The sequence below is a fragment of the Haematobia irritans genome, chromosome 2 (assembly GCF_050003625.1).
Source record: "Haematobia irritans isolate KBUSLIRL chromosome 2, ASM5000362v1, whole genome shotgun sequence".
In the NCBI taxonomy this organism is placed as follows: domain Eukaryota; kingdom Metazoa; phylum Arthropoda; class Insecta; order Diptera; family Muscidae; genus Haematobia; species Haematobia irritans.
In genome coordinates this window covers 214098261-214112658 of record NC_134398.1, presented here as the reverse complement: position 1 = coordinate 214112658, position 14398 = coordinate 214098261, and the positions used below count along the sequence as shown (strand labels likewise).

At 32.9% G+C, this 14398-nt stretch overlaps 3 protein-coding genes across 4 annotated transcripts in view; 1 reads left to right on the top strand and 2 right to left on the bottom strand.

Annotated features, from left to right (window-relative positions):
* LOC142227066 (protein phosphatase 1L) overlaps positions 1 to 3172 on the bottom strand; it is a 49386-nt gene extending 46214 nt beyond the window's left edge. Inside the window, exon 1 of the mRNA XM_075297393.1 lies at positions 2159 to 3172. Coding sequence (XP_075153508.1) covers positions 2159 to 2246 — 88 coding nt within the window. The 5' untranslated portion in view covers positions 2247 to 3172. The remainder of the gene's footprint in view (positions 1 to 2158) is intronic.
* A 3203-nt stretch (positions 3173 to 6375) lies between these two features.
* Tmlh (Trimethyllysine hydroxylase) lies at positions 6376 to 7678 on the top strand. The gene is made up of 2 exons (XM_075297388.1): positions 6376 to 6651; positions 6722 to 7678. The coding sequence occupies exons 1-2, from the start codon at positions 6450 to 6452 to the stop codon at positions 7627 to 7629; spliced, it is 1110 nt and encodes a 369-aa protein (XP_075153503.1). The 5' UTR covers positions 6376 to 6449; the 3' UTR covers positions 7630 to 7678.
* Positions 7654 to 14398, bottom strand: part of LOC142227063 (uncharacterized) — a 41687-nt gene continuing 34942 nt past the window's right edge. Inside the window, exons 2-7 of one of the 2 annotated variants that reach the window (XM_075297386.1) lie at positions 13073 to 13307; positions 12589 to 13009; positions 12205 to 12354; positions 11824 to 11970; positions 11437 to 11757; positions 7654 to 7968 (exon numbers count right to left, since the gene is read on the bottom strand). In XM_075297386.1, coding sequence (XP_075153501.1) covers positions 7897 to 7968; positions 11437 to 11757; positions 11824 to 11970; positions 12205 to 12354; positions 12589 to 13009; positions 13073 to 13290 — 1329 coding nt within the window. In that variant the 5' untranslated portion in view covers positions 13291 to 13307 and the 3' untranslated portion in view covers positions 7654 to 7896. The remainder of the gene's footprint in view (positions 7969 to 11436; positions 11758 to 11823; positions 11971 to 12204; positions 12355 to 12588; positions 13010 to 13072; positions 13308 to 14398) is intronic. The other variant, XM_075297387.1, reaches the window with a different exon arrangement.

The following is a 14398-nucleotide window of genomic DNA, read 5'->3' as shown; positions in this document are numbered from 1 at the left end:
CTGCGAGCATCCTTTTGAGGTCTGAGAACAAGAAAAAGTCGCTGGGGGCCAGATCTGGAGAATACAGTGGATGGTGAAGCAATTCGAAGCCCAATTCATGAATTTTTGCCATCGTTCTCAATGACTTGTGGCACGGTGCGTTGTCTTGGTGGAACAACACATTTTTCTTCTTCATACGGGGCCGTTTTGCCACGATTTCGACCTTCAAACGCTCCAATAACGCCATATAATAGTCAGTGTTGATGGTTTTTCCATTCTCAAGATAATCGATAAAAATTATTCCATGCTCATCCCAAAAAAAACAGAGGCCATTACTTTGCCAGAGGACTTTTGAGTCTTTCCACGCTTCGGAGACGGTTCACCGGTCGCAGTTCACTCAGCCGACTATCGATTGGACTCAGGAGTGTAGTGATGGAACCATGTTTCATCCATTGTCACATATCGACGGAAAAACTCGGGTGTATTACGAGTTAACAGCTGCAAACACCGCTCAGAATCATCAACACGTTGTTGTTTTTGGTCAAATGTGAGCTCGCCCGGCACCCATTTTCCACAGAGCTTCCGCATATCCAAATATTGATGAATGATATGACCAACACGTTCCTTTGATATCTTTAAGGCCTCTGCTATCTCGATCAACTTCATTTTACGGCCATTCAAAATCATTTTGTGGACTTTTTTGATGTTTTCGTCGGTAACCACCTCTTTCGGGCGTCCACTGCGTTCACCGTCCTCCGTGCTCATTTCACCACGCATGAATTTTGCATACCAATCAATTATTGTTGATTTCCCTGGGGCAGAGTCCGGAAACTCATTATCAAGCCAAGTTTTTGCTTCCACCGTATTTTTTCCCTTCAGAAAACAGTATTTTATCAAAACACGAAATTCCTTTTTATCCATTTTTTCACAATAACAAAAGTTGCTTCACAAAAGACGCTCTATCTCACAAACTAATTGACTTACAGACGTCACATTTTGACACGAATCATTTGAAGGTTGGTACTATATAAAAATAATATGCATTTAATACTAGCGACGCCATCTATGTGTCAGACCGGGGACTTATCAGCCAACCTGTTACTATTATGTTGTATCCTTTAACGGGATATTGCAAAATCTTTAATTATTATTTGATTGATACAATGCAGTTTATTTAGTTGAATTCGATCCTCTGAAACTCCGAAACTCTGCAGTTTTTATTTGTGGACCACAATCATAGCGCTTCGTCACGCTACCAGCATCATGATAACGATTTGTGGAACATTTCACAAAAATATTGTTATGTTTGAGCTGGGCAACAATAGATAATAAAACTTAACGCAATAAAATAAATGAAACAAGAATATTTTGGTTTGCTTATAAAGAACAAATTGCAGGTATCTTCGAAGTCTAGCCTAAACTGTGTCACCGCCGTCTCACCTACCCTGTTTAATGAGTAATTCATATCTTAAACTTTTCTACATCCACAAATGTATGGTTTAAGAGATTTCTAAATATTAAGCATTTATGGCTAAGGTTATCAATTAAAGTTTAACTTATTTAAATTTAACATTCCATTTTGCAATGGAAAAATTCCATGGCTTTGTTAGGATTATTAAGACACAATTGAGAGAATCAAAGTACAAAAAAATTGCAAAAATAATACTACGTACACGCAACGAAAAAATCTTTCACCCTCCAAACGAAATTTTAGACCAACGTTTGGGATTTTTATTTTGGGGTAAACAAAAAGTTTGTTTAGAAGAAAATAATATTATTTTGTAAAATGTAAAAACAATTTCACAAACCTATTCTTTTAGATTTCTGGCTAATTGCATCTTCACTTCCACATGATTTATTTGGCTCTCGCCAATTTCTCTTCTGCAATTATTATATTTACAGCCTATTTCTGTATGACGACCGAGCTCTATCGATCGATTGAAATAGAAACAAGCAGCTGAATTTATAACCAAAAATCAGCTGTATCTATGCATTTAAGTCGATCGGTACAGCTCGATCGACGTACAGAAACAGGCTGTTAATATGGTACTTAAGTCACTTTCAATATCAACGTTTCGTTTGATTAATAAGGAAGCAAATATGAATGACATAAAAAATAATGTCTCCCGATACAATGTCATTTACTATATAATGAATTTTAGATATTGAGATAATTTACCTGTATTAAAGCTAATCGAACGTTTTAAGGATCGACGGAACGAGATGTGGTAGTGATGAGCCTGATGATGATGCGGTTGAACCTCCATTTTGGATGTAGCAGCAAAGGATGCCCGCAATTAATTAGGAAGAGGACAATAAATGTCAAACCGATATTGATTCGGATTGTGCAATAACAGCAACAATTATAATACTAATATTTTTTGGATATTCCGTTATATTTGATATAATTCGTTGGCCTTCTATTGATGATAATGACATTGGTTGTCTCATTATGACGTTCCACCAATCAATCAAACACTTCTCACTCACTCACTTTATACACACACTGGGTAATTAGTAATACTATTATTCGATACCTTCAAAACAAAAATCTAACAAAGACAACATACAAATTGGTTTTCTTTGCTAGAAGCTAGACGTTTTCTTTTGTCTTCTCCTCGGAATTATTGACTCAACACATTTTCATTGCATCAGAATGTAGGCTTATTTCGTTGACAAGTCCATGGCAAATTTTCTCGAATGTTGCCGATTTGTTTATCGAAAACACACAATATTTAATTATTCTATTATCATATTTTTTTGTTTGTTTCAATTTATATATGATAGCGTTTGTTTTCCATAGAGTTTTTTGTATGACGATTTTTGAATCCAGCTAAGGACTTGGGGTATTTGTTTTTCCGTAAATTTCCCAAAAACTACTGTAGAAATATTTGGCAAAATTAATGAGCACTGTTAATTGTTTAGTAAATACCGCATGCGATTCTCCGTCAAGAGAAAACCCTACTGTCTCCCAATAACATCAGATATTATGAGCAAATAACGGACTATAAGAAGAATTTTCTTTTGTTTGTTATACGCCTCCGTCGCCGTAAACGCTGTCACCACCACGAGTGAATAAATGACAGCAAATAGAAAGAACACTTGCACTTAGATAAATACAACAAAGATCCAAGTCAAACATTCAATATGACATCGAACCGTATGTTAGAACGACTGGCCCACTGACCAACCTACAGACCATACGACAACTAGAACTTCCTCCTATAGACTGAGAACGAAAGACCGATTGACGCTCACTTTCCTTTTTTTGCGGTTATATATCCAAATGTAGTTGCTAAATTTACCGAAAAACATTCTAGCGCGATTTTTGTGTATCTGCATGTTGTTATTGTGTGCTACAACACAAAGAACAAAAACAAACATTATTTTGCTAGTGCCACTGTTGCATGGATACCGTTATTGACGGAAATAGAGAACTACTCTTTACACCTGTGTGTAGTGAGAGAGAGAGAGAGAGTAGGCGGCTATGCCATTTAAGAGTAACTAATACTATGATATGATGTGCATTGTAATACTCTTCTATTCGTATGATAAATGTATGTTGATTATTACGTATACGACATGCTATTCTCTGAAATGTTAGAATACACAGTGCGGATGTATAGGGCTTAATTGCAAGTTAGTTGCTAGTTTGAATGTTGCCACATGTGTTAAAATATTTTTTCGATGGGGATATAATAAAAAAAAATGGGATATAATAAAATACAAACAATCTAAATAATGTAATGTTAAACAATTAAATACCGTCGAAAGTTCGGCCAGGCTGAATCTTATATACCCACCATCATGCATAGAAACAAAAAACTGTTTTATAGCAAGAATAAACTACCTTGTGCGAAATTTGAACTACATATACTCCACTTATAGCAAGAATAAACTACCTTGTGCGAAATTTGAACTAAATATACACCACATTTTTAGATTTCCATAAAGCGTTTCAGATTTTCAGATTTCCATAAAGCGCTAAAGTGTTAAAAGTAGGAAAATGTTATGCCCTGGTATACATTTTAAATATAACTCACGAAATTACTCCCTCTCATAGATGAAAAATTAACTTAAAGTAAAGAACAAAATCAATCAAACCATAACCATTTTAACCATACTGCAGTTCATTCTTACGATTTTTGGGAATCGTACGAAAATTTTCTTTTGCGTTAGTTCATATTGAACTTATGTGTACTTTAAACTCACGTTTAGGTCGTAAAATATTTGAGAAATACTTAAAAAGAAAATTTCATGGGGCTGCGGAATATTTCGAAAAAATAATAAAATTTACCTACAAGCAAATAAATTAATGCGTTAGTTTAACTGTGGATTTTATTTTTTCAGTGTGGATTACGCACAAAGTTCCACTAAAGACTGTCCTCTACAATCGAATTACTTGGGTGATGGTAACAGATGCCGATGGCATGGTATCTTAAGCCCTTTTAAAAATGTCTACTAAATTGTAACTTAGTTCATATGAAGTCTTTGTTAATAAAAACAAGTATATAAGACCGTAAGTTCGGCCAGGCCGAATCTTATGTACCCTCCACCATGGATTGCGTAGAAACTTCTATCTTAAAACTTCCATACGTGGTAGAGAGCCAGAATTGAAATATGGGGGTCGCTTATATGGGGGCTATATACAATTATGAACTTGATATGGACCAATTTTTGTGTGATTGGCGATCGATTTATCTGAGGGCTATATATATAACTATAGACCGATATGGACCTAGTTAGGCTTGGTTGTTAACGGCCATATACTAGCACAATGTACCAAATTTCAACTGACTCGGATGAAATTTGCTCCTCCAAGATGCTCCAAAACCAAATCTCGGGATCGGTTTATATGGGGGCTATATATGATTATGGACTGATATGGACCACTTTTGGCATGGCTGTAAAATATCATTTACTACCACCACGTACCAAATTTCAACCAGATCGGACGAATTTTGCTTCTCCAAAAGGCATCGGAGGTCAATTCTGGGGATCGGTTTATATGGGGACTATATATAATTATGGACTGATATGAATCAATTCCTGCATGGTTGTTGGATACCATATACTAACATCACGTATCAAATTTCAACCGAATCGGATTAATTTTGCTCTTCCAAGGAGCTCCGGAAGTCAAATCTGGGGATCGGTTTATGTGGGGGCTATATATAATTATGGACCGATTTCGACCAATTTTTGCATGGGTGTTTGAAGCCATATATTAACACCACGTACCAAATTTCAACTGAATCAGATGAATTTTGCTTCTCTTAGAGTCCCCGCAAGCCAAATTTGGGGGTCTGTTTATATGAGGGCTATACGTAAAAGTGGACCGATATGGCCCATTTGCAATACCATCCGACCTACATCAATAACAACTACTTGTGCCAAGTTTCAAGTCGATAGATTGTTTCGTTCGCAAGTTAGCGTGATTTCAACAGACGGACGGACGGACATGCTCAGATTGACTCAGAATTTCACCACGACCCAGAATATATATACTTTATGGGGTCTTAGAGCAATATTTCGATGTGTTACAAACGGAATGATAAAGTTAATATACCCTCATCCTATCGTGGAGGGTATAAAAAAGAAGATTAAATATGTACTATATAAACCACTTTAATTCTTGATCGGTTTAGTATTTATTTATAATTATGTATCCGATATGAACCAATTTTTGTGCATGGTAATTATAAGGCCAAATTCAACACGACCGGTTTCTTCATAAGGCTCCAGAAGTAAAATCTTGGGGATTGGTTTATATTGGAGTTGTATAAAGTTATTATATCATTACCATTGCCACAAATTTTTCTGAGGACAAAGAGCAGAAGTTTCCGCTTCTTCCCGCTGTCTGGAAGGGGAATAGAGAATATGATTCCGACTCAGACTTTAATGCACTCGATTTTCAGAAAATTCAAAAGTCGATTTGATGGAAAGGACTATTTGTTTATTTTGCCCATATTTTTAATTTGTGACCTCAATTGATAAATCGGCATTTTCGACGAATACAAACTCGCAATTTTTCGTGCAAAACTTAATTAATATATAATTATATGGCTTATCGAGGAGGGTATACTTAATTCTGCTTTCTCGGTTTATGGGAGTTTATTTGCTATAGCCTACATTGTAAACTTTATGGTCAATGAATCTCTATGGATAGTAGTAAAAGCAAAGTGCATTAATCACACTAATCAATAAAAGATGATTCTTCTTTTCACTATTTTTTGTTTGTTTAAATTTAGACGCACCCAACACTCTTATCAGTTGTAGAAATATATTAATTAAATGAATTCATTAATATACATATGTATTATACGAAAAAAAGAGGGCCTTATCAAAAATCCGAGTTTTTTTGATACCCTTATAAGGAATCCTAAAGCAACAACTTTGCACTAGTATAATTTGGCGAGTCCAATTTGAAACATCTCACTTCTCTAAAAAATAATAAAAAAATACACACAATGATTGAAGTAAAACACTATGATAGCCAAGAAGTAATAAAAGTCAATTATTTTTGGCTACGAGATCATTGTCGTTGCCTCTTGTGTTATAATACTGTAACGAAGCAAAGGAAATATAATTTATTGGAAATACCCAGGAATATTAAACCTGAAAAGGGAGGAGTAACGTATCTCAAGGATGGACAAATACTGCAAGTGAAATGTTAGTTGGACGTGCTTTTACTTTATGTCATTGTTTTTTTTTTTCTAAGTCGAATTTATTTCCCTTTCAGGGACTGATGGCCATGTTTCGGATTATGATATTGATTTTGTGTTCTCTTCGCAAGTGGAAAAATTACAATTGGCCAAAGCCAAGTCCAGCCTTAAAACTCATTGGAATTTACCCGTTGTTTTACAAAATGAAAGACATTTACGTTTCAAACTTACCGACTTGATATCATCTGAGGCCATTGTTAAAGATTATGTTTCGGCCTTGATTCGTTTTGGCATAGCGTTCATCGATGAGGTACCAGCCAATACCACTATGACAGAAATGGCTATTCGTCGCGTTTTCCCCGTCATGAAAACCTTTTTTGGTGAGATGTTTACATTCACAGATGCTGCTGATCATGCCGACACTGCATACTCCAAGGAATATTTGGGATCACACACCGATAATACTTATTTTTGTGATGCAGCAGGTCTCCAAGCTCTCCATTGTCTGGCACATGTCGATGGTGATGGTGGTGAGAACTTCTTTGTTGATGGTCTTCATTGTGCCCTGGAGTTGAAAAGAAGAAATCCCAAAGCTTTTGATATTCTCACTAAGGTACAATTACCTGCTGAATATATAGAAGAAGGCCAACATCATATACACTCTGCACCCATGATTAGACTAGATCCAGTAACCCAGGAAATAATTCAATTGCGTTTAAATGTTTACGATCGTGCTGTTTTCAATACAATTTCTCAAAGTGAAATGTGGGACTTTTATACGAGTTTTTGTGAGTTTTTAGAAATAGTCCAAAGTCCCGAAAGTCAATGGCGTTTTAAATTGCATCCTGGTACTATTGTGGTCTTTGACAATTGGCGTGTGTATCATGGTCGTTATGCCTATACAGGTAAACGTACAATGACTGGTTGTTATATACAAAGAACTGATTTTCTTAGTAAGGCTAGAGTTTTGGGTATAATTGATTAAAATTCTAATAAAAAATATACATGGTTTATTGATTTTACAATGAACACAATTTTTTTAATTTAATTCATGATTTGGGAAATTAAAAAGAAAACAATAACAGAAACGTATAAGGCAACAAAAATTACTAATAAAAAATTAAACTTTAATTCCTATTTTTAGTACAAAAAAATAAGAAAAAAGATAATTAACATAAAATAAATTAAATATATCCACCATGTTTGTAATTCATTTAGTGGTATTTAGTCTGTATGTGAGGTAACGCTCATATCAATAGAGTTTCTTAGACCGTTTTGTTGAGACAAAAAGATCTGAAGCATCTGTTTCAGTTTCTGGAATGCACTAAAAATAAAAAAATAAAACATCAAAGAAATAAATATAGGCAAATAAAAACATATTTTTTTAAAGTGTATAATTAAATAGCCAATAATGGAAGTTCATAATGATCGTTTATTATACCCCGTTATGAAAATTATGTGAGAAATACGACTGACCAGATGAGAATAATACAGTAAGAAGTTTTTCTTGGCTGCTCTTTTAAATACTTTGTTGAATACCTTCCTTCTTTTATACATTATACATATAAATTATTTTCTTAAAATTTTTTTTATAGGAAATTTCGTCAAAATTTTATTTTTATAGAAAATTTTCTCAAAATTTTATATCTATAGAAAATTTTCTCAAAAATGTATGTCTATAAAAAATTTTGTCAAAATTTGATTTCTATAAACAATTTTGTCAAAATTGTATTTCTATAAAAAATTTTGTCAAAATTTTATTTCTATAGAAAATTTTGTCAAAATTTTATTGCTATAGAAAATTTTCTAAAAATTTTAATTGCATAGAAAATTTTGTCAAAATTTTAATTGCATAGAAAATTTTCTCAAAATTTTATTTTTATAGAAAATTTCATCAAAATTTTATTTCTATAGAAAATATTGTCAAAATTTTATTTCTATAGAAAATTTTGTCAAAATTTTATTTCTATAGAAAATGTTCTCAAAATTTTATTTCTATAGAAAATTTTCTCAAAATTTTATTTCTATAAAAAATTTTGTAAAAATTTTATTTCTATAGAAATTTTTTTCAAAAAATTATTTCTATAGAATTTTTTTTCAGAAAATTATTTCTATAGAAAATTTTGATAAAATTTTGTTTCTATAGAAAATTTTGTAAAAATTTTATTTCTATAGAAAATTTTGTCAAGATTTTATTTCTATAGAAAATTTTTTCAAAAATATATTTCTATAGAAAATTTTGATAAAATTTTATTTCTATAGGGGCATATAAGCCCCCGGTCTAACAAAGAAAAACACATTTTTTTGTCAAAATTCTTTTTTATTATTTAACATAATTACCTTCAAGAGCGATACAACGATTATAACGACCTTCCAATTTTTTGATACGATTTTGTCTCAAACTAGGGCTCAGTTCCGGCGATCACCTCTTCATTGCAGCCAAATTTTTCTAAGAACAAGAAAAAGTCGCTGGGGGCAAGATCTGGAGAATACGGTGGGTGGAGAAGCAATTCGAAGCCCAATTCATGAATTTTTGCCATCGTTCTCAATGACTTGTGGCACGGTGCGTTGTCTTGGTGGAACAAAACTTTTTTCTTCTTCATATGGGGCCGTTTTGCCGCGATTTCGACCTTCAATCGCTCCAATAACGCCATATAATAGTCACTGTTGATGGTTTTTCCCTTCTCAAGATAATCGATAAAAATTATTCCGTGCGCATCCCAAAAAACAGAGGCCATTACTTTGCCAGCGGACTGTTGAGTCTTTTCACGCTTCGGAGACGGTTCACCGGTCGCTGTCCTCTCAGCCGACTGTCGATTGGTCTCAGGAGTGTAGTGATGGAGCCATGTTTCATCCATTGTCACATATCGACGGAAAAACTCGGGTGTATTACGAGTTAACAGCTGCAAACACCGCTCAGAATCATCAACACGTTGTTCTTTTTGGTCAAATGTGAGCTCGCGCGGAAACCATTATGCGCACAGCTTCCGCATATCCAAGTATTGATGAATGATATGAGCAACACGTTCCTTTGATATCTTTAAGGCCTCTGCTATCTCGATCAACTTCATTGTACGGTCATTCAAAATCATTTTGTGGATTTTTTTGATGTTTTCGTCGGTAACCACCTCTTTCGGGCGTCCACTGCGTTCACCGTCCTCCGTGCTCATTTCACCACGCTTGAATTTTGCATACCAATCAATTATTGTTTATTTTTTGCTTCCACCGTATTTTTTCCCTTCAGAAAACAGTATTTTATCAAAACACGAAATTCCTTTTTTTCCATTTTTTTCACAATAACAAAAGTTGCTTCACAAAAGACGCTCTATCTCACAAACTAATTGACTTACAGACGTCAAATTTTGACACGAATCATTTGAAGGTTGGTACTATATAAAAATTATATGCATTTTATACTAGCGACGCCATCTATGTGTCAGACCGGGACTTATCAACCAACCTGTTATTTCTATAGAAAATTTTGTCAACATTTTATTTCTATAGAACGTTTTGTCAAAATTTTATATCTATAGACAAATTTCTCAAAATTTTATATCTATAGAAAATTTTCTTTCTATAGAAAATTTTGTCATAATTTTATTTTTATAGCCAATTTTGTCAAAATTTTATTTCTATGGAAAATTTTGTCAAAATTTTATTTCTATAGAAAAATTTCTCAAAATTTTATTTCTATAGAATTTTTTTTTCAAAATTTTATTTCTATAGAAAATTTTGTCAAAATTTTACATCTATAAAAAAATGTTGTCAAAATTTTATTTCTATAGAAAATTTTGTCAAAATTTTATTTCTATAGAATATGTTGTCAAAATTGTATTTCTATAGAAAATTTTGTCAAAATTTTATTTCTGTAGAAAATGTTGTCAAAATTTTATTTCTATATAAAATTTTGTCAAAATTTTATTTCTATATAAAATTTTGTCAAAATTTTATTTCTATAGAAAATTTTGTCAAAATTTTATTTCTATAGAAAATTTTGTCAAAATTTTATTTCTATAGAAAATTTTGTCAAAATTTTATTTCTATAGAAAATTTTGTCAAAATTTTATTTCTATAGAAAATTTTGTCAAAATTTTATTTCTATAGAAAATTTTGTCAAAATTTTATTTCTATAGAAAATTTTGTCAAAATTTTATTTCTATAGAAAATTTTGTCAAAATTTTATTTCTATAGAAAATTTTGTCAAAATGTTATTTCTATAGAAAATTTTGTCAAATTTTATTACTATAGAAAATTTTGTCAAAATTTTATTTCTATAGAAAATTTTGTCAACATTTTATTTCTATAGAAAATTTTGTAAAAATTTTATTTCTATAGAAAATTTTGTCAAAATTTTATTCCTACAGAAAATGTTCTCGCTTTTGTTTTTATAGGAAATTTTATCAAAATTTTATTTCTAAAGAAAATTTTTACTGGGCCCTAGCCGCCTAAATTTTTATCTACAATTCCAACAAGCCAACAAAGGTTTTTTAATTAAATACTAGTCACGGATCGTATTGCAATTGAATTGTATTAGATATTGCGAATACGAATATCTAATACTGAAATCTTGTTAGGTTGTAGTGCCTGGTATTCCGTCTCGATGACAGAACCGAGTTTCGAAATAAAAAAAAAAAATAAAAATAAATACCAATTCGAATAACATTAATTTGTTCGATTTCGTCTTCATTCAAAAATAAAAAAATTATGGTTAATACGCCAGATTTTGAAACGAAATTTAAATAGAAAAGGAGATGTCCTTTTGATGATATATTCCACCTATATATGTACTTACAACATTGCCGTTTTTAATATTTGGACACCATTTTTTTAATGGAATATCATCATCGTCATCGCCAGAAGTTGTAGAAAATTCATTATGTTTAGGAGGTGATGGATTCTTCAAACGTTGATATCCTCGCTTCTGATTAACTTCATTTTTGGAAACGTTCTCGTTCGCAGTAGAGTTAGCTTTCTGTAGTCGTGGTATTTTTTTCGAGCGTGATCGCGATGCTTTTTCCTTGGGATATTGATCGTCACTTGATATTATTTCTTGGAATGATCGATGAAACTGTGGCTTGGTTACGGCCACATTTGGTAATATTTCTTTTTTGCTCTATCACAACAACGATACTTGCAAATTAAAAAAAATATATATTAAATCTTCAAATTGTTAGCATACCTCTGGAGCCGATGTTTTTTCCTGTATAGAATTGTCTGAATTTTCAGGAGTACCTGGAATTACAGTCATTGGTGCAACAGCTTTCGTTGGCTGTCCAAAAACTTTTTCAATTTGCTTAATTTTATAATTCAGCTCTTCAATTTTACGCTATAAAATAGAAATGACGATTAGTACCTTGGCTGCCAATTATTTAATTTACAGTCCCCCATTTTCCGATAATCGCAAAAAGCAGGATTTTATTATTCTATCCAAACTGCAAAAGCTTTTAATCTTGAACTTTGCATTAATATTCTCTTCAAATTCTCATCAAGTTATAAGACATGGACAAGTTATAAGAACACCAAAATCTTGCGATTTGCAATTATGGGTGATTATCCTTACATTTTTTTCTTCCTCCACAATTTCTTTGTCTTTTGTACACTTTCGTATCATGTTATCTTTTTCCAATAATTCTTGTTTGAAACGTTCCGTAGTATTCGCTAGATTGTCGTCTTTTCGTGACAATTCGTCTTTGAGGGAATTGAACTCCTGCTATTGGTAAGGATAAATTTACAAAGGTGAAAATAGGGATATGGTTTAGAAGGGAGAACACTTAGTCCAAAAGTCAACTTTGGAGTCTCAGTCTGGAACAAAAAAGTGCTGCATATTCCAAGAAGGAATTCAGGCTGCTGCATTAAAAATATTTTTTTTGAATTTGGAAAAAATTCAACTAGGCTACTCGAAAAGCCGAATTTTGGTTCCATATGTCCTCGGTATAGCAATTACCTTCAATTTTTCGTCATAGATATTTTTTTCAGTTAAGACCATCTGGCGGTAATTCTCAAAATCCTTTTGTATTTTCTCCACTTCCTTTTGAGATCTCTCATAGTTTTGCAATAATTCCGAGTAATCCAGTTTAATATGGGCTAAAGATTGATTTCGTTCGTACAATTGTTGTTGCAGATCTCGTACCATTTGTTCAAGTTCTTTGATTTGGAGATTTTCACTAGACTTATGTCTGTCAACCTCTTGCTTCAAACTTTCTATTTCACGATTTTGTATATTCGAAACAGTAGCATAATGAACTTCAAGTTCACAAAATTTTTCTTTAAATATATAGAAGTCATGTAATGTTTTCACATTAATCTCTTTAGCTTCATTTAGATTGCCACGGAGTTTGACAATTTCATTATTACGTCCTTCAATCCTTTGAATTACATATATGTATATTTCATAACGGTTACAATACCAATTTATATAGGCAACTTACTCTGTTTGTAGTTCTTGAATGCATTTATCTTTTTCTATTACTACACATTTAGTTTGTTGAATTTCAGCTAGGGAATCTTTAAGTTCAGCTTTTAGATTGGAAAGGGAATCTTTTTGTTTCTTTAAAAATGATTCCATATTCTTATTGATAACATCAGAATTTCGTTTTTTCGATGAAGATGTATTTTTTGTTGGAGATTCTTTGCGAGTTTTTGTCATTGTGGCCTTTTGGTAATCTATAAAGGAATGTAGTATAGTTTTAGGCGTTCATAAAAAATATAGTAACGATTTGCTATTAAAGAAAAAAGGAAAAACATTTTTTAACTTTGAAAGAATTCTCAGACCAAAACTACCCATTTTTGGTAATCAATGTATTCTCATCGGTAACACTGCGTCCGTCCGTCTGTCTGTCTGTTGTAATCACGGCTACAGTCTTCAATAATGAAGAAATCGTGCTGAAATTTTGCACAGACTCGTCTTTTGTCTGCAGGTAGGTCAAGCTCGAAGATGGGCTATATCGGTCCAGGTTTTGATATGGTCCCCATATAACCCGACCACCCGATTTGGGGTCTCGGGCCTCTAGAATCCGTAGTTTTTATCAAATTTGCCTGAAATTTGAAATCTAGAGGTATTTTAGGACCACAAAGAGATGTGCCACAAATGGTGAGTATCGGTCCATGTTTTGGTATAGCCCCCATATAGTCCGATTTCCCGATTTTACTTTTTGAACTACTAGAATCCGTAGTTTTTATCCAATTTGCCTGAAATTTGAAATCTAGAGGTATTTTATGACCATAAAGAGGTGTGCCAAAAATGGTGAGTATCGGTCCATGTTTTGGTATAGCCCCCATATAGACCGATCTCCCGATTTTACTTCTTGGGCTTATAGTTTTTATTCAATTTACTTGAAATTGGAAATCTAGAGGTATTGTAGGACCACAAATACGTGTGCCAAAAAGTGTGAGTATCGGTCCATGTTTTGGTATGGTCCCCATATAAAACGACCTCCCGATTTGGGGTCTTGTGCTTATAGAAACCGTGTTTTTTATCCAATTTGTCTGAAATTGGAAATCTAGAGGTATTTTATGACCATAAAGAGGTGAGTATCGGTCCATGTTTTGGTATAGCCCCCATATAGAACTATCTCCCGATTTTACTTCTTGGGCTTCTAGAATCCGTAGTCCCGATTTAACCGATCTCCCGATTTAACTCCTTGGGTTTCTAGAAACCGTAGTTTTTATACTGGTATTTTAGACTCACAAAAACGTGTATCGGATTTAGTTTTTATCGGTCCATTTGGTACATTTGGCAATACTGTGGAGACGAA